Source organism: Aspergillus luchuensis, chromosome 5 (genome assembly GCF_016861625.1).
Source record: "Aspergillus luchuensis IFO 4308 DNA, chromosome 5, nearly complete sequence".
Classification (NCBI taxonomy): Eukaryota; Fungi; Ascomycota; class Eurotiomycetes; order Eurotiales; family Aspergillaceae; genus Aspergillus; species Aspergillus luchuensis.
This window is the reverse complement of record NC_054853.1, coordinates 2,017,468-2,037,406: the sequence shown is the minus strand read 5'-3', so window position 1 is coordinate 2,037,406 and position 19,939 is coordinate 2,017,468. Positions and strand designations below refer to the sequence as shown.

The 19,939-nt window shown below is 44.7% G+C and overlaps 6 protein-coding genes across 6 annotated transcripts; 2 read left to right on the top strand and 4 right to left on the bottom strand.

Moving 5' to 3' along the window:
* Window positions 1-2,174: 2,174 nt before the first annotated feature.
* On the bottom strand, window positions 2,175-4,399 carry AKAW2_50669S (uncharacterized protein; the record flags this gene model as incomplete). Its single annotated transcript, XM_041690513.1, has 2 exons — window positions 2,175-4,057; window positions 4,147-4,399. 2 exons carry the CDS (start codon window positions 4,397-4,399, stop codon window positions 2,175-2,177), a joined length of 2,136 nt encoding a protein of 711 aa, XP_041544090.1.
* Window positions 4,400-5,096: 697 nt separating this feature from the next.
* Window positions 5,097-6,878, bottom strand: AKAW2_50668S (uncharacterized protein; the record flags this gene model as incomplete). Its single annotated transcript, XM_041690511.1, has 3 exons — window positions 5,097-5,803; window positions 5,860-6,555; window positions 6,623-6,878. 3 exons carry the CDS (start codon window positions 6,876-6,878, stop codon window positions 5,097-5,099), a joined length of 1,659 nt encoding a protein of 552 aa, XP_041544089.1.
* Window positions 6,879-8,688: 1,810 nt separating this feature from the next.
* Window positions 8,689-9,483, bottom strand: AKAW2_50667S (isocitrate lyase/PEP mutase family protein; the record flags this gene model as incomplete). The annotated part of the gene is made up of 1 exon (XM_041690510.1): window positions 8,689-9,483. The coding sequence occupies one exon, from the start codon at window positions 9,481-9,483 to the stop codon at window positions 8,689-8,691; it is 795 nt and encodes a 264-aa protein (XP_041544088.1).
* Window positions 9,484-13,784: 4,301 nt separating this feature from the next.
* Window positions 13,785-14,648, top strand: AKAW2_50666A (TMEM53 family protein; the record flags this gene model as incomplete). Its single annotated transcript, XM_041690509.1, has 1 exon — window positions 13,785-14,648. One exon carries the CDS (start codon window positions 13,785-13,787, stop codon window positions 14,646-14,648), a length of 864 nt encoding a protein of 287 aa, XP_041544087.1.
* A 1,537-nt stretch (window positions 14,649-16,185) lies between these two features.
* AKAW2_50665A (uncharacterized protein) lies at window positions 16,186-16,816 on the top strand (the record flags this gene model as incomplete). The annotated part of the gene is made up of 2 exons (XM_041690508.1): window positions 16,186-16,701; window positions 16,769-16,816. 2 exons carry the CDS (start codon window positions 16,186-16,188, stop codon window positions 16,814-16,816), a joined length of 564 nt encoding a protein of 187 aa, XP_041544086.1.
* A 567-nt stretch (window positions 16,817-17,383) lies between these two features.
* On the bottom strand, window positions 17,384-18,346 carry AKAW2_50664S (uncharacterized protein; the record flags this gene model as incomplete). Its single annotated transcript, XM_041690507.1, has 2 exons — window positions 17,384-17,622; window positions 17,674-18,346. The coding sequence occupies 2 exons, from the start codon at window positions 18,344-18,346 to the stop codon at window positions 17,384-17,386; spliced, it is 912 nt and encodes a 303-aa protein (XP_041544085.1).
* Between the last annotated feature and the right edge of the window lie 1,593 nt (window positions 18,347-19,939).

Sequence of the window (19,939 nt, the reverse complement as noted above, 5' to 3'; positions counted from 1 at the left end):
GGTGAATCAGAAGGTCTTTTTTTTAAAAATTGAATATTTTTAGAAAACTTAATAATAGTATATACTTTTATAAAATTTCAGATTACTTTATTAAATTAAATAGTAGAAAGAAGGAAGATAAATAATATATTAAATTATTATTATTAATTTTATACTGATAAGTTAATATAAAGATTTTAAAGTATAATTATTAATAATAAGATCAGACTGTTATATAAATAAGAATCTTAATTAATTTTTATATAATATTATTTAAAAGTACAGGTGCTTTTCTATAAATTAATAATAATAATAAAAATCTTTTATACTCTATAAGTAGAAATAATAATTTAATTAATAGCTTTAATTCTAGATATAATAACTAGAGTATATTAAAAATTATAAATCTTAATAAATTAATAATTAATAATATCTACTTCAGCATAATTATCTAAATCTGTAAAGATTTTAAAACTATTTTAAATATAAATAAGAATATAAAAATAATAAGTAATCTCTATTTTAAATAAAGAAATTAAAATTATAGAATTTATTCTAACTTCTCTACTTTTCTCTTGGAATTTAATAAATATTAATAAATTTTAATAAATTAAATCTTTCTATTTTTAATAAAATATCAGTTTATAAGATACTGGATACTGTTATATATAAAATATTATAATTAATTACTGTTTTTTCCAGTGAGGTTCTTTTTATAATTTAATATATTTTCTTTAATTAGTTAATTAGAATAGCTTTAGAAGTATTTATATAATCTATAATTACTAGATTAATTATTATTTTACTTATATTATTCTTTATTATTCCATAATTTATAGTAATAGATAATAATAATTATTATTATTCTATTTCTCTAATAAATGGAGAACATGCTCTTATATATAATAATTAAAATTAAATAATAATTTAATAAAATAAAATAAGATTTTTTCTTTCTTAGCTTAATAAAAAAAATATTATTTTAAGATATTAAGATATACATAGAACTCTTTCAGATCTTAATTATATTATTAATAAACTTGTTTAACTTAAGCTATAATATTTAATTAAAAAATAATAATATTTTAAATTAAAATAAAAGTCTAATTCTTAAATTTAGATTATAATTTCTTAAGTAATTATCTTATTTCTAGATTTTTATTATTTATAAAATAATATTATTTCTGCCTGCATGCTGGATCTATATAATTAATAATAATAAAAATTTTTTGAAATATGTATTCCAGATTAGTAATTTATTTTTAATATTTTTAAAGATTAAAGTTTCAAATAAAATAAAAGATATTTTTAAATTTAATTTTTCTCTTATCTCTTTCTAATTCAAAAGAGAATTAATAGTATTTAAAGAATATTTTATCTGAGAAACTATATCTCTAGAAATAAGCTATTTTTCTTTATAAATTAATAATTTATTCTAATTAATGAATATGGTTCTCTAGCTATTAGATTTCTTTAATAATAAGAATTATATTTAATAATAATTTAAAATTAATATAATTACTGGACACCTCTCTTTCTTTATTATTTTTAAGAAGTGGTATTTTTCTTAAATAATTAAAATAGAAAGAATCAGAATATAATAAAATCTACTTATTAAAGTAGAAAGCCTGTTAACTAAATAAGAAATCAGCTATAAAATATAGTAAATTAATCTAATAATAATAAAAGTAGTCTATATTTATGAGATAGACTAATCCTTAAAAAATTAATAGTTTATTATAAAGAAATTAGTATTTTATAGATATTAGAAAAATATAGAATCTTTATTAATGATCTCACAACTCTCATAACCACTGTAATACATCATTCTGATGCCCAAGGCCCCGATAGCTAGGTTATTCTATCACATAGATATAGATATATTAGATAAGCTACATGATCTAATCAGCTACATATTAATTCTGCCGGTAGTAAATACCAAAAATTGCATTTGCCCGATGGCCGCTATTGCCCGCCGTACCTGGGGCGGCCAAGCAACTGATTCCACGGATGACTAAATCTGGCGTCTATTCTTCGGACCCCTTGTGCCATCAAAAAACGAAGAACACTGGCCAAGTTATACATGTCTCTTGGGTCCTATCAGCAGCACATGTATCCCCAACCAGACAACCTTCATGGGTGAGTTCGACCCTTATTACATGGGTCGTGAATGAGTAGCTTCATGGACTCTCAGCTTATTTCGAGCTTCCAGACGTGTTCGCGTCCGCCGTATCGATGATCGCCTCCATCCTTCGTCTGTCAGGATCGAGGATCTTCTCCACTGCATCAACGCTGTTCCAGACTTCTGGTCCGTAACAAATGCTATGCAACTCATCGAAGACCAGGTGCAGATTGTTCGTTATAAATTCCGGAAATGTCGAGTGGCCCCTGCCAATATCTGAATTTGACACTCCAACTCCCACCTGCTGGATCCAGAATTTTCGGTGCGTCGCCCCAGCTACCATCGGGCCTGCTACCTCGCTGAACAGTTCCCTGGCTCGGGACTCGAGTTTCTCGCGTGACGTTTGCCTGGTATCTTGTGTAAAGCGTTTGTAAAGGTAGAACAGAAGGTGAGCGTGACTGAGGACCGGCGGGCCAAGATTTTGCAGGGCCGGTGTCAATTCCTCACAGGCCATTTTGACCCGGAATGTAAGCTCTTCGGCGGACGGGAGCTCCGGTATTAATTCTGATATCCTTATAGTTTCTTTACCAGGGAGAGCTGTGATAATTTTCGGTAGCGGCTTGAGATCAGGCATCACGAACTGCGATCGCGCAGCGACGCTATTCCACACTTTGTTCGAGTAGTACTCCTTCCAGCGTGTCGGCTTGAGACGGAAAATCTCCTGAAAGGCCTCAAATGACATCTTCGAAGTATCAGCCAAACCCTTCTCTTCATCCAGTGACTGCAGTGCAGCATGGACTATCTGGATCCAGAAATACGCTTGTGTCTCTGAATATGACTCAATAGTCGGATCAATTGTCCTCGCACGCATAGTAGCTTGCTGGAGTGCTACCAGCGCCTGTGTAACTACTGGCTCACGCGCCGCCCCCATATTCCGCACATACTGTATCACAGCGAAGGCGTATCGTGTGAGCCTATCCGGGCCTTTACTCCTCCTAGGCACTGTTGCTGGATCACGGAGATAGTGAGTCTGTGTTGGGAGAGACCGTAAATTTGGGATTGACCAGACGTCCCGTGGTCTGGAGACGGGATTGAAGGAGTAATAATTCTTCCAGAGATAGGTGTTGATCAATGATGGCGAGTGGTGGAGAATTTGGGAGAACTCTTCCCGGAATGGGAGATCTGCGCTCATGGTGTGCATTCGATAGTCCCGGATTCCGTGTTGCAGTTGTAGAGTCCAGAATGTGACTAGACATCTGCTGAATGGAGCATGAATGTAGGCTCTCGGTGTCTCGCTGTCGCCGAATAGCTGGGGAGATATTTTTCTCAGTCGGTTGAGGCTAATTACGAAATCCTCTGATATCTCACAAAAGTTTTTCTTCTTCGCCGACTCGAGTATGACGAAATAGAGCGCCTTCAGGTAGGTGTAATGCGTCCACACCGGCAACTCTCCCTTCAGGAAGGATGTCCAGAATGTATCTGGGTCGAATGTGTCGCCGGTAATCTCCCTTTCAATACGGTGTTGTAGCTGTTCAGTAGTCAATTCTTCATCCGTTACATCGCTTAGGACCGTCCCCTTCTTATCCCATTTGTCCTCCTTCACAGGCTCCAGATTCACCTTCTTCACGGTCTGGTAGATGTCCTCGAGAACTTCAAATACCCCTACTCCAGTCTTCGAACTCAGCTTATGCGTTAGTACTTTCCACGAAATATCCTCCTTATACTTTGCAAATTCCTCCTCATACTTCCGTCGCGCCTTCTGAACCACCTCCTTCGAGACATCCGGCGAATCTTGCTTATTCAACCCAACCCAGATATACCGACATCCTCTCTCCACCATCTGGTCGAGTAAGCTATGAAGTTTCCATGGTGGCCACTCTTCGGTACAACAATCGTGCAACCACACAACCAGAGTATATTGTGTAAGCTCCCGCCAAATCAACGGCCCGCATTGGACTGATGCTCATCGGTTAGCGTCTACCAGTCCAAGATATAAAATGCAACACAAAAGAAGAATAGAAAACAGAACAGTGGAAATGACGTACGCCGAAACTCCCATATACTCCACTCATAACTGGCAGGGTAATTCACCGTCTCAATATCCAAATCCCTCGTCGGTAGCGGCTCTTGCTCTCCGATTTCGCCGAATTTGAGACGGCGGAGGAAGGTTGTCTTGCCACAATTGTCTTCTCCCAGGAGCAAGATGCGGTAGTGTCTCTCACCGAAGATCCACTTCGAGAGTTCTCGTGGAGTTAGCCTCGTTTGCGTGGATAGCTGGATGCGGTGCTTACTGTCCATCTTAGGTCTTGGCAAATCTAGTTTCTGCTTTTCTATCCCGAGACCGAGAGGAAGTTCTTCGATTTATTACCTGAATATAATGTTGGTGCCTTGCGGGCAACAGGTGTTTAGTATTTCTTCGTCAATATGTTGCCAAGCAGAACAGAACTTCGTTGGTGGGCCACCGTGGCCTCTCGTATTATTGAGTTTGTGATCAACGCTGTCTCCGCCCGAAGAGCGTCAATACAAGCACGGCACCCACTGCCAAGGTACCTGACCCAAAGAAGACCAATTTTCTGTCTAACATAGGAGACGAAGAGAACTATTGTCGCTTATACGGCGTCTTACTTACAGATTCTAGAAATTCTCTGCTAGTTCGAATATATATAATTTAGGTGAGGGAACTAAAGCCCGAATTACCCGGAAGAAAAAGCAAATAGTAATGCAGTAAGCTGCGCACAGAGTGCCTAGTGGACAGAGTCATACGACGGGGCTAGTTGTAAATGATATTCAATTCTTTTACTTAGTTCATTATTTTTCGCCTTGGTCCATCAGCTGAACGAATAGTTATGAAACCGTGCTGCCTGTCATCTTCCTGCAAAGTGCCAAGAGTTAATCAGGCCCCATTGTTCATATGGAATATGATACACCCCAACATATGACTCCATTACTACACGTCCTGTTCAAGAGATATTCACATGATTCACATGAAGCCATTCTAGACAACTTCCACATGAGTCGAGCTCAACTTCTTCCCATCCGCGATACAATCATCATCACCGTGCCGCAAACCCGATCGCTCCCCATCAAAAATCACAGCAATTTCTTCCAGCGTATGACCCTTTGTCTCTGGGAAATAGAAATAAACAGTAGCTAGTATCCCCATAAGAAAGACACAAAACACAATATAATACTTCCATCCCAAATTTTCCATTCCAAGGGGATTGCAAAACGATGCAATAATAAGTGATCCGTAAACGGACATCATTTCCACCGCCAGTCCCTTCGACCGAAGCGAGTAAGGAAATATCTCCGTAGGGTACCCCAAGAGTAAGGGCGTCCAGGCGATATCATAGTGGAAGTAGACGACGAAAACGCAGACGATGACGACGTATCCTGCGGGCTTGGAGCCGGTCTCGCTGTTGAGGGCTGAGCAAGTGGTCCATACTATGAACGAGATGAACATGCCTATGCCGCTCCAGAGGAATAGCGTGCGGCGACCTAGTCGGTCGACGAGAAAGGCGGCCATGAATGCGGCGGCGAAGTTGAAGAGTTGGAGGAAGCCGTTGATTATAGTCTGGGTGTAGGAAGATGTGATTCCGACAGAGTCTAGGACTAGAGTGAGGAAGTAGGAGACAACAGCTATGCCGTTCCATTGTGCGAACGTGCCGACGCAAATTGCAATAATGGTTCGTTTCCGGTTACCTTTGTTTTCATGTCAGTATTGATAGTCAGGTCTAGAGGAGGAGAGAAGGGACTACCTGGTGTTGCAGTTAAGGCGGACCATCCGGTGCCTTCGAAACTCTTCTCCAGTTCGATGGCGTTGGTGATCTCTGCTATCTCCATTGCAACCAGAGGCGAGGGCTCTTCTTCCGGATCCTCTTGGCCCGCATGGTATCTTTTTAGAATCTTCGTGGCTTCATCGATCTTGTTCTGCGCTACCAGCCAGCGAGGTGATTCTGGAACCCAGTACAGAAAGGCGAGCTGCACGACAGGATACCCTGCTTGCAGGATAGAAGGGACGCGCCATGACCAGCTGCTGGATAGAGCTTGTGTTCCAAACGTGCACCATGATGATAGAATGGCACCCAAGTAGTACATCGTCCAATACGCCGAAGTATATTTACCACGATGTGTAGGGTAAGCCAACTCCGCAATCAGCATTGGGCTTGGTTGGGAGCTAAACATCCCTCCGATTCCAATCAAAATGCGGGCTACTATGAACATAGCCAAGTTCACCGACGCACACTGGATAGCTGCGGCAATGCATATGATGATGAGTCCGGCAAATAGGATCACCTTGCGACCATACCAGTCGCAGAGATTGCCCAGGAATGGAAGCGCGACGACACTTCCGATAGACTGCGCCGCGACTATTGTCCCCAAGAGGCTTCCCGTGGGATTGTTGAAGTAGTCTTGCCATTGTTCCAAAGATTGTAGTCTGTTCATCAACGACCCTGAAGTAACATGTCTTTAGCACCTAGAGTCGCACAAGTGGCCATTACTAGAATTTATAGTTCTCACCATCATAGCCAAAAGTGGAGGATGAGAGTAAGGGTACGAGAAGGACTAGATTCAGCCGTAGTAAATGTGGTTGCTGAAACCAGTACTTGTCTGTCACTGGCAGTGCCGCTGCAAGCGAGCCACCTATGATGCTTGATTCAAGTCTCATTTTTCTGCCGGGAAAGTCTCTTCCTGTACAATGCAGACAGGGAAATCCGGGGTAAAATAGCTGGCAAAAATTAAGGTTTCGGATTTCTGGGGTCCCCGCATTCCTCATCCGCTTCCTGTTGCCTGCATAAGGGCATCAGGTCTACCACGACGATCCCTTACTTCTTATCATTGATTAGTCCGGTAAAATTTCGGGATAATTGGGATAAGTGAATGGAGAATGAAAAGAACAGATTCTAAAAGAATAGTACATATAGGACATAACTGAAGAGAGAGCAAAAGAGATGTAACGAACCGCGATAACCATTAACTTGATGCTGGTTGCTAAGAGCATGCCAATGTATTGTCTTTGGGACCAACGAGGCTCGACAGATCCTGGAGGGAATAGCAGATGGAAGATGGAATCCTGGGCTCAACCTGGGGTTGCCCCTCATCCCGCTCGTGTTGATCATCACGCACACGGTACGCACACGGTCTTCTCCCCGCCATCCCCGTGATGGTTTTCGTCGCACATCGAGCAGGACAGGCGCTGGGGTTGAATCATTACGTCGGTAAGGACCAGTCGCGAGCTTTGTCAGTCTTTGTGTCCTGTGGCGCGCTGGGCTTTTGCGGAGGCCTCATCTTTGGTGGGTTCGTCTCCGCGTCTCTAGGGTGGAGATATGTCTTCTGACTCAGCGTCACTATCACGGGGTGTCTGGGGGTCCTAGGATTCGATTCTTCGTCCTCCCGAAGGATCGAAAAGAGGACGGTACACGCCCACGATTAGACTATATGGGAGCAGCCCTGTCTACCGCTAGACTGGTATTGCTCTCGTTTGTACTTTCCAGTGGGGGTGCGCAGGGGTGGAATAGAGGTTTCATTATTAGCTTATTGGCCACTTCTGTTGTTCTTCTCATTGGCTTCGTTTTCGTGGGGAAGAAGGTGAGCAATCCGACCATGCCGTTGTCTTTGTGGAAGCTGCCACATTTTCCTCTGTTATGGCTTTCAGCTTTTGGTACGTATGGAATTGCCCGCTCCAAAGAGCAAAATGAATAATCTGCTGTATGTTGATTGCTCACCATGTTCTGTTCCAGCTGTTTATGGCAGTTACCAAACTACCCTGTACTACGCAGTCCTCGCTGCGCAGCGGGTCAGCCATCTCTCTGCAAAGCAAACTGCGATCTGCTTTCTCCCTATGGGAGGCTGCGGCCTCATTCTCACTATGCTCTTGGGATATCTGATCGATATAGTCAGTCCCAGAATGCTGCTCTTTTTTGGAATGTCGATGGCTGTAGTGGCTCCTATACCGACAAGTGTGGGCATGCATGAGAATATGTCCTAGTATGCTTTTATCCCCCGCGAAAGATTATACATAGAACTGACTTTTAAGTAGTTGGACAAGCCTTTTGCCAACTTCAATCCTTGGAATTGCTGGCATTTCCCTTTCGTGGGTAACAGTATCTACAGTCATGCTTTCACTGGTCCCTGTGAATGTAAAAAGCTTTTGCGGTGGCATGGTACGTATCGCCGTTCTAGCTGTATAATCTGCTCAAGCCGACCAAGTGCTCTTTTCCTAGATCAATACCGCGTTTCAATTTGGAGCTGCGGTCGCTCTCGCTATAGCGGCAGCCGTAACACAAGAACTGGACATTAAGCATGGCCATGGAGTTGTGCAAGAGTATCGGACGGGTCTCTGGTGTTCAGCGGTCACTGCTGGAGTTGGGCTATTGTTTTCGGTTCTTAGCCTTCTGGGACCTGTGATGAAGTGGCTCCGGCAGCTCAATTAGATTTTGATCCTATGAGTGTCTGGATTGTAGGAGATTGTTAACCTAATCCAGAAGGTATATATTCAATAGCAGCGTTAGATTCAAATGTCTTGTACGGTTGACTCATATCATATCTACCAAGTCTAAGCCATATACATACACCAAATGCCTAAACTAATCATACGAAACCTGCGCCAACAACCGATCCGCCGTCTCTCTAAACGCCCCCATCGCCGCCCGCCACAACTCCGGCCCCAGACTGATTCTCGCAACTCCGATCTTCTTCAACTCCGACACCGTCAAGTATCCATCCCCAAGTTTCAGCTTCACATTAACCATCCCGCCCAACGCCTTCGCCAGCTCCCTGACTTCATCCCCAGAGACTCCCCGACCGCCCGGCCCCCACACAAACACCGTGCAAGCACCCGCATCCAGAAACGCCTTTCCCCGCTCGATCGCGTCCCCGATAGATCCCGTCCCCGCTGGGCCCAGGACGTCAGTGCGCGCATTGATCACAAAATCTGGCACGCCAGCCTCACGGGCAGCCTGGACCGCGGTGCGGATGCGGTTCACGGCCTCGGGGAGCGAGCGCAGCTTGCCCGCTGCGTTGTCGAAATCTTCCAGGTTGCAGCCGACGGCGCCGAGAGCGATGACGTCCCTAATAGTCTGGGCGACGTCCTCATAGCCATCTTGCATGTCGACGGTCAGGGGCAGCTGTGGGGACGTAGTAGCGGCCACGACGGCGGCGATGGTGCGCGCGGCGGCGAGGTTCTGCGGCAGAGTGAGCGACTCATCGGCGATGCCTTGCGAGGCGGCCACGGCGTAGCTGGCCGTCGCGATGGCCTTGGTGGTGGGATGGCCCGCGATGTAGGAGGCTGTGGCGCCGTCGTAGACGTTGCTGAGCACGATCGGGTTGCCGGGATGGTGGAGGCTGCGGAAGTAGATGGCACGGTCGTTTTGGGAAGACATGATGATGGTTGAGAGAATGGATAGAGGTACTTTGATTAGAGGGGGAATTAGTTAAGAGGTCGGCTTTATAGAGAGGTATAGAGAGAGGTGAGTCATTGTAATGTGTAGATGCGGAGATACGAGAACATTGCTCTGGAATTGTCCACTCACGAGGCTGCATGCAACTCCACTCAGATGGTGAGACATTGCCATCTTGATCTTTTTTTTCTTATCTATGAGGCACCCCGCCCCTGTAAGGATAGAAGAAGCAACCAATCAATCAATCAATCAATTTATTCTCACTTCACAGGTTATGAGCCCCGGTTTGCTTAGCTTAGTTTGGAGAATATTACCTACTCCTAAGTTTCCCCATCGAGTGATAACATCATCTAAAAACCTACGAGGACTGTCTGCGATGATCTGCGCGTACGGCAGGCGAACTCAGTCAATCTTTCCTCTGCGCTTAAGGTGGCACTGTTGCTACTACCAGAGACATTCCGACGCAACAGATTTAGATTACAATGAGAGTGTGAAGAATTTCATGACCAGCTGTGACTAGCATAGATGACATCAGTGATACCACATAGTTTATCACTACATCTTATCTACACTGATTGACCCACCGGTATTCACTCGCCATCATGGCACAATCCTTTCCAAACCTCAGAAAACGTGGGCACCCAATCGTCTCACCCAAATCCCCTAGATGTTGGAACAATCGCGAAAATCCACTTTCCCCAATAGACCAATAGATGGACGCGCCGGTGACGCGTGGACGTCACGTATAGATCAGATGAGATGATATCACATCGGATAAGATTAGATTCTATTCCACCTATCTGAGGCTGAGTTGGGGACAGAGAGGAATTCCTAAATGTCTTAGAACACCACACGACGACAGACTGCCAACTCAAGACAGCCATCAAGATGGCTTTCAACTCTCAAATAAAACCTAACGCAAGAGGATCCTCAGACGTATCAAGGCAATGTACACAGCCAAGTACCTCCACTTAGTTCCATGAACAACCGTTATATCTCTTCCTTTCCGTCGCATATCATAACGGTGAGGGGTTCGATTGGTGGGTGTGTCATAATAGACACGGTGTGACTCCTAAAAGCCGCTAGTCGAGTCTCAAAGTCGGCACTCATCCCGCCATCGACGCACAGTCGGCGCAGGACCTTCGTAGCTTCTGCTGGGCCGATGTGGGATAAACATATCTTCCCGGCCTTCTGTCTCTCTGACAACGTAGGAATGAGAGTCAAAAGAACTGTGTGAAGGTGCATCCATGAGGTATGCTGCCGTCTCTGGGGAATACTCCCTTCTAAATACTCTGGGCGCCCCGATATTCGCACGAGAAGAAACGAGATCTCTCCCGCCATCGGAATCAGAGACGATAGACCATTCATCACATTCTGAGTCGGACAGGGAAGTAGTCATCCCATTGCTGCTATTGTCACGAACTGCTGTTTCCTCGAAATCCCTTCTTATCCTTTCGAAAACGTAAGCCATAGGTGAATCCGCTGCAGCAAAACTAGGCATTCCATGTGAAAACCTATCGAAGACAGACAATGGATTGTCGCCAATCCTTCTGTAGGTTGCCAACGAGTCATCAGTCACAGTTGCTCCCCATGGATGGACTTCTTTACCCCTATAATCGAGCATAGGCGCCTCTGTTGGGCGTACCCGGTTAGCCAATAACCGAATATGTCGGTTCGGATTCTTTGGGTCTGCGTCGCCAATGACTATTTGAAAAGTCACTGGGGAATAAGAATGTGAGACCGTCAAAATGTACATTGCTGTCTCGAAGGTGTCTATGTATTCTTCACTGATACTGAAACGTCCTTTGCGAGGGAACCACCATTTTAAACCTGATTTCCAGTGTTCAACAAGTGTTTCTGTGGCCATGGCGGGCTTTATTCAGAGCTAAGGTTTGGCTTGAGGCCGAAAGGTAGGTATGGTTAGGGTGTTTCTGGGCGGTGAGATACTGGAATGGTGTCTAGGAAGGTGGATTAGTGCGAGATCTGGAAGCTTCATATACTATTACTGTAGGTGCTACTAGGAAGTGAAACTTTATGGAACTTCCATCAACATGGATATGCATTTGTCGGTACTTCCCCGAATTTTCAAGGATAACCATATCCTTGGCACGGGCCGCGATATCGTCGACTTAAAAGTGGTTTTCCAAGATGGCAGCTGGGGAATTTGATGGGTCAAGGGCCTCCCTTCCCCCATTTCGTAAAGGAACTTGCAACCAATTGAACAAGTTCCACAAGTTTCTGTCTTATTACTGCACACAATTGGCTATGGATGGCGAAGACATCAACCAGCTGCTGAAACATGTGATAGTAGATACTATGCTTAGGGCATTGGTTATTTCCGACTTGTCATAGTAGACATATTGTTAAAGTTGAGACTGAAGGTACCCGTCTGAACTACCTTGACAGAAACTGCATCTTCCCTGACTTATTCTTCTTCAGAAGTTTCTACAGAATTCACGTAACGGTTTCCACCGGTGGTTGGCCGGTAGTTTAATTCGACCGTTGGTACTGTTTCAACAGTTACCCCTGAATCAGCGCTACTTTCATCACTGTCCATGGCACCGTTAACTTGTGTGTCAGGGGGAGAGTCAGTTATACGATCTTCCCATATGTTAAAGGGAGAGGTTGTGATCGTCTCGAAGTCTGCCTCGATGTAACCCAAGGCCTGATACGGGTCACTGAAGGGCTCACATGTCAGATAGTCATCATTGTCATGTCTTTTGTAGAACGTTATTATTTCGCCGATCAAAGTTGCTCCCCAGGGAAAAAGTCTTTGTACGCCGCCGCGGGCAATGATTGGTGGTATAATTACGCGTACTAAATCTTCCAATAATTCCAGATGAAGATTAGGGTGCTCAATATCAAATTCGCTCGCAACTATATGGAACGTCAACCGGGAATGCACATATGTCACTGCGACGATGTCAATAGGCGCACTGTAGGTTTGGGAGTCTCTCATGACTGAGATACTGTAGCCTCGTTCAGTTGGAAACCAGTCCTGAAGCCGATATTCCCAAAATCCCTGTAGTAGCCTTTGTCTGTTGTCTGTTGACGTGCTATTTTCGGGTTCCATTTCTTGTGACGTTCAGTAGGACACTGGTTGGGCTCGGTAGTACGGTATCTTCAGTGATTCAACTGTTGTAGAAACATCCAAAAAATGGCGCTTTGAGTCTCCTTAAATGGTTTGATGTGATGCAAGTACAGACTAGGGTGCGGACCCTTCCGATGAAATCGAAGGGATTGATCGGCACCTAATTAATCTATCTGGTCTTGAGCACTGCATCGGTATCTTCCATCCAACTATCTCAAACGGCAGACGTCCAGATACAACGAACAGATTTGCAGAAGTGTAAGGCAGAATCTAAACATCCTAATTAGGCAAGGAAACACCTGAGAGGTGATCTCTCGCGGCTTATGATATATCGGTCTATGCGCCTCCATTTCAGTCATCTACAAGTACTTGATACTGTATCATAATCCTGTATAAAGAAAGAATGATTTCGGGGTTTTTTTGTGATCTACAGTTAGAGCGATTTTAGATCGAGGATAATAATCGTCCGAATTGACCCAACCACGTCAGTCAAAGATGAAGCCATTCCCGATTTCCTACTGACCAATCACAACGCCTATAGCTAGCATCCACGAGAGCATCCTCCCGTCGGACCCACTTTCCCTAGAAATCAGCTGCAGACAGCCGAAAGCAGTGTCAAGTCTGCCTGGGTTCTCGCATCATACGCCGTAGCTCAGAGAAGTCATTAAAAGCAGCACGGTTTTGTTTTCGGCTCGCAACAAGGGAAGAAGAAGGACGCAGCTCCTTATGTTTCGTTCACTTAGTACACGCTTCAAAATGGTCGAATCTCAGAATGCCATCCGATTACTAATCTGAAAGCAAACCGAGGTCCTAGGCCAGTTATGATTAGAAAATGGACAAGCCATCCCCAACGTCTGTGCTAGAAGAGCAGACATTGGCGGGCATTTTGGAACTAGAAAACGTGACAACAATGTGGCGTTGATGTTTCAGAAAAGAAAGAAAGTCAACAAGTCATTTTTTTTTTTTTTTTTTTTTTTCCGTTTCGACGCCAACACTTTCCAACGGTCGCAGCTGCTCGAACTCTTTATTTTATTCGTTTCCAGAATCAAGAACGTCCGTTCCGTGCGAGTTTGAAGTTGCACAGACTCATTCATTCGTTCATTCATTCATTAATCCTATGGTTCTTTCTTTCTGGTAAACATCAATTGCACATAACCAACCACCGCCGCCTGTTGTAGGGTTTAGCCAAATAATGCTGTCCGCAGAGTTTACTCCTTTGTCGGACCGAGTGTACCTACGCTATGGCAGAGAGAAAGCCAAATCATGCGGGAAGGACGAGCCAACCACAATCATCATCTTTGGCTGGGGTGACGGTATGCCGAAGCATGTCTCAAAATATGCCGATGGCTTCCACGATCTGTACCCGTCCGCTCGGATTCTTCTCGTACTGTCAAGCACCTTTCAGGCTCTGAACCAACCTCTTGAAGCTAGAATACAAGACATGATGCCTGTTATTGACACTGTTTTCCCTACTCCAACGGGAGACGGCAGCAATGAAGAGCGAGTTCTCCTGCACTCGATGTCAAATACCGGCGGTATATTCTTGGCCGCTACCATAACGGCCTACCAAAAACCCCATGGCGTGGACAAAAGACTACCCCATGAGCTTCTTGTTTGCGATTCAACACCCGGCGGGCTTTCTATCTTCACTCAAGCCGGCCGCTGGTCGCGGGCTATGGCTGTGGGCACATCCAAGTTCTTTCCATGGCCTTGTATGGTCACGCAGGCATTGTGGTTTGCTATCCTCTGGATTCACTCCGGGCTGGGGTGGCTGCGTGGGCTGGAACCTTCTGGAGTTTGGGCTGATCGGGTAATGAATGATGAGTCGGTCACAACGCGAGAGTCCAGTCGGCTGTACATGTATTCAAAGGAAGACGAGATTATAGGATTCGAGGACCTTGAAGAGAATGTTGCCCAAGTTAGGACCCTAGGCTATCGGGCCGTTGACCTCGAGCTCTTCGAGGGCTCACCACATGTTGGCCATATGAGGCTCCATCCACAGCAGTACTGGGGAAAAATCTCGGAATGCTGGAAAGCGGCCATAATTCGAAAATAATAGTTCAATTCTCCACTATCGATGGGTCTTAGAAGAGGCGGCCTTTCATATATTTATAGACAAAGACGATTAAAAGTGTTTTCGAGAGGGCGGGGGGCATCTGTGGAATAATAGAACTCTTGCCTGATCGACACAGGGAGTATGTCGCCCATGTCTTTCAAATTAACTAATGAATCTGATAATCTAGACATATTTTCACTGTACCGTTCTTCAATGATGGTTTGCTAGTTTGTTTACTTATCTATTTTCTCGTATTGCTTCGTGTGCTGGAATGAGGTAAGCAAATAAAACATGTTATTATGATTAAGCCACTTCATGGATGGAATCGAAGTTATATACTTGTCAACTAGGTATCTATACTAGCTGAATTTCCTGCGACATATCTTCTGTTACTTAGGAAAATGTATTTCCCCTCTCTTTATATTTCTTTTTCTGAGGGGCGCATTGCTTTTCAGACTATCCTCGCCAAGAATACAAGGGCCTCTCCCTATAGCCCGGTAAATAGTACCAAGATCCGAGGGCCGCAATGTCGGGGCGAAGGAAGGGTAGACTCACTACTACGTATAGTCTTCCAACCAGTCTCGAATTGGTCACGTTTTATCGGACGACTGTGGAATACGTCCGATCCAGCCTGTCAAACATTCCCAAAGAACCCTTTTGGGCAAATGTCCTAGATCTGCGGATACTAATGTAAAGGCGGACATTTACCGACATCGGAAGATCTCCTCATCGGAAAATCCCCGTGTTAGCACCAGGTCCCGGCATAGAACTTGATGCAATCAATAAGCTTTAAGAATGAAAATACTCCATAGTTCACATAGTACCAATCGCAAAATCTGACAATATACTAGAGATGGATTCAAAATACCACGTGTACCCTTCCTTCAATGACTTGCCGTTGAAGAAAGATGGCCCTCCCGGTAACGCTTGGGGCCTTTGGGGTCCTGACGATCAGATCGGGTCTCTGAATCATCTTACGGACACAGTAGTGGCGACGGCAGCCAAAGAAGAGATTAGAACCGGAGCCCGGGTATCTTTGAAGTATGTTAGCTACCTAGTAACTCATCGTCGCCGCACCAGGAACGTCAGGGTCTGTTAACGCAAGATTCCTATAGTTGGGCTCTGAATGCTTCTTCATATCCTCACTTGACGCGCAAAACTCTCGAGCTGAAATTGATAAATAAGGCGCCTCTTAAACATGCGCATGACGATGAGGTTTGTTTATCAGATTTCCTGGGAATAACTGCTATACTGAAGATAAAATAGTGGTCGTTCAACCCACAGTGCAGCTCCCAGTGGGATGGGTTTCGACACTATGCCTACCAAAACGAAGAGGTGAGCGGAGACAAAGCCGCAGCTTCTGCCCATATTCTAAGAGACATGTACGCAGCTCTACTACATGGGTCGAACAGCAGAGGACTTCGAAACATCCACAATCCCGAACGGAGTTCAACGTATGGGTCCTATATGTGTAATTTGTTTGAAACATACATACGAGAGTGGCAGTTTGGGCTAATAAGAGATATATGTCGCAGACATGGCAGAACGAGGCATCGCTGGACGTGGCATACTTATCGACTGGTACAAATCGTACCAAGACAAAGGCCAGACTGTGGATGCCATGAGTCCTCATCCCGTACCGTTTGACCAGCTTATTGAGGCACTTAGGTATCAGGGGTTATGTGAGGATGACATTAGACCTGGCGATATTATTCTGATTCGGTTCGGCTACATCAGTCAGTACGAACATATGAGCGAAGACAAACGTGCGCGACTTGATGCGCTTTACAGGAAGCAGAAGCCCGAAAACATCGGGGTAGAGCCTTCCGAAGAGATTTTGAGGTTTTTCTGGGATAAGAAGGTTGGCGCTGTTGCAGGCGATACGCGATCATTCGAAGTTTGGCCTTGCACACAGACTAAATGGCATCTTCATGAGTGGTTGCTCGCTGGGTGGGGAATGCCTATTGGAGAACTGTTCGACCTGGAAAAGTTGAGTAAAGCCTGCAGTGAAGCGAACAGGTATAGCTTCTTTTTCACGAGCGCTCCTATGAATGTGAGTCCTGCCCGTTCCGATGGAAATATTCGGGTAAAATGAGTCTCACCGTACCTATAATTTACAGGCTCCTGGCGCTGTTGCCAGCCCTCCGAATGCTTTTGCATTTTTCTGATGCCTTTTAGAACTTCAAATACCAGTGAGCAAATTAGCAAACTGGTAGTACGGCAGGCCGGTGGCGAAGGTAATTACATATTTTGCACATTGCAGGTTGAGGTGGATGAAATATCCCGTGACAGAGGATTTTGATTATTTAACTACTTGGACCGGAAATCATATAAAGGAATCCTTTTACTTTAGACTTTTCAAATGTATTATCATGCATCATATGTTGTCTACCATGAGGACCTACTTTAGGTATGCAGACACAGAAGCCGTTAAGAGCATGATAAGAAAATGAAGAGCATGAATTAGCCGCGTTATACATTCAATACATCCTCTTTCAAAGATAGCTACTGCTCCATGTCCTTAAAGAATAGAGAAGATAGAATCAACGGAGATATACATCCAAGATCAATAAGTACAGAACGCAACCCCATAACAAACACGCTTATCTCTAATGCGGTTTCTTGGAATTGAGCTCTACCATGCGAAGACATATTTATTGAGTCACAATATATAATGAGAGTATTTTTAGAAGGCAAGGATGACAGAGAACGTATGCCAAAAAGACCAGCGACTTTTACAGGGTGTACTTGAAGATAGGGCTCTTCTCGCCCATGGCTGCCAGCTGATCCGGAGTATAAGTCGCAAGAACTTCACTTTCAGAAATACCATCTTTGTGCTGGTTCAAGCGCCACAATGCATATTTGAGTGCGCAAGCCGCAGTAATGCCCATAGCGATAATCCCAAGTGACACACCGTATCCGACCACATAGTGTGGAGCTTGGTCATCAAGAAATACATTAGTTCCAATGAAGCCTGGCCACGTCAGTGATGATCCCGGCGTTCATGAAGTAGACTGAAACTAACAAGCAGTATTTGCTGCAGCCAATAGCCAGGCGATACCAATTGACCTTTTCCAAGACTGGGGAAGATTATTCCCGGTCCAGGCTGAGATTCCAGGCAGCAACGGATAAATGCCGATTTGTGCTAGAATGATCGCAAAATACATCGGGCCTTTGTAGGCGTCAACATTAGTTGACAATATCAAAAGTATCAAGAAAGATACAAGCAGCAAGGCCATCGGACCGACGATGAATGGGAAACGCCAAGTAAACCGATCAGCTAGTCGGCTACTCAACCAGCTGGAAACAGCACCGCAGAAGTATGGTGGAATTGTCAGTAACTGTGCATCCTGCGATTCGAAGCCCAGCTTATTGATAACTGTGGGCATTGTGTAGGAAAATGCCGCATTAGGGGCGGCGTTGACCATGCCCATTAGCGCCCCTAGAAGGATCTTCCAGTCTAGCATTGTATTGAGCAGCAATGACCAGGAGAATTTATCTCCTTCTCCAGTGGTGGACCGATTACCGCTCTGTCGGAAGCGAAGATCAAGATATTGCTTCTCTTCTGCTGTGAGCCATCCCACCTTTTCAGGACTATCTGGTAGCAGAAGTGGAAGGAACAGACTAAATGCGGACGGGACAATACCCTCCAATATAAAGATCCATCGCCAGCCTGCAATCCCGCGAATGCCATCCATTTTCGAAATACCAAAAGCTAAGAGGCCACTGAAAGCTCCCGAAATGGCTGATGCTGTGTATAGAATAGCCAAACGTTGCTGGATAACGTTCGGTGGGTACCACTGGGTGACGGGATAGACAGCGCCGGGAAAGAATCCCGCCTTAACACAGAATGTGTGGTGAGCATGTGGAAGCCCATGATGAGGGTGAGCGTACCTCACATATACCCAATAATACGCGACATGCAGTTAGGCTTGCGAAACCTTGAACAGCGCCCATGCATGTCATCACAATGCCCCAAGTGAGAACCTGAGCTGCAAGCCAAAAGCTTGGACGTGTTTTCTTGAGCATTACGTTTGACGGGATCTCTGAGCCAGATCCATGACCATTAGCAACTGAGGTGATCCGTAGTATTATGAAAATCCAGACTTACCGAAGATAATGTAAGGAACAAAGAATAGGCTGCTCGCAATGTTGTACTGGTTCCCAACAAGGCTCAGGTCCCTACCCATCCCCTCGATTTTCGCATTACCCAGGTTCGAACGGTCAACGTGCGAAAAAAGGTAAAGCAATCCGAGAACAGGGATAATATGTCGGTCAATCTTTGCATTTTGTCAGATAAATACTAGAGGTTAACAGAAAAATATATCATATTCACCTTTCTGATAACCTGCTTGCCTCGTTTTCCTTCATACGCACATAGGATTGCGGCCTCTTCGTTCGAGAAGCCTGCATAGGCAATAGATTCAAGGTGCGCGACATCAGCACCTACTTTTCCTTCCTTTGCAAAGTCCTGCTCCATTGCCATCCAAAGTATTTATGCCACTTGAAATCAACGATAGCGGTATTACGCTTTGAAGCTCGCAGTCAAATTACCGCGAATAATGAATATGTCCTCAAAAAATGCACAAGAGGAGGTAGTTCGCTCTGCATTTATCTCAGGCATATCGTCCAACATGGCAAGAATATGGGTCTTGGATCTGGATACCCCACGGGGTATGTCCGCTTCGGATAACATCCGAGGAGGGCTTTCTGGAGAAGCTAGTTGCCTAACCCATCGGTAAGATACCGGGACACGGTCTGGGCATGAAGGAGACCAAATGTTACCCCTTCTGGTAGTCTTTAAATCACTAATTAGTCATCATATTTTGCTCTTTCCTCGATAGGTCAGTCGCAGAGATATACCGTATGTGATGATCCTGTCGGAAGTGTCCTTGTTTGGCCCTTGGCAGACGCAGGATCTAAATCCACTACCCCAACTCTAATGACAATGGCGAAGGCAGTCTTGTTTATCATGGAAATGTATTGCGTGTCGCATATAACCTCCAAGCCTACCGCAAATTTATGGATCGGGGTATAAGTCGTGATTGACAATCGCTCGATTAGAGATGTCAAGGTCTATGTGCGCTCATCTGTCCACCATGTGCCATGGGTAAAGTGACAGAAAGCATGTCACTTCCCCGAACAGGAAAATCACTGTGTCCAATCCATCCGAGGCAGACTGCATCTATTTGAATTTTTTCAATCATACCGGGTGGGTTGGATTGATAGTGAGTAGTAGTCTGCCTGATCATTCGGAAGATCATTAGTTCTACAAATCATTGTCGATGTCT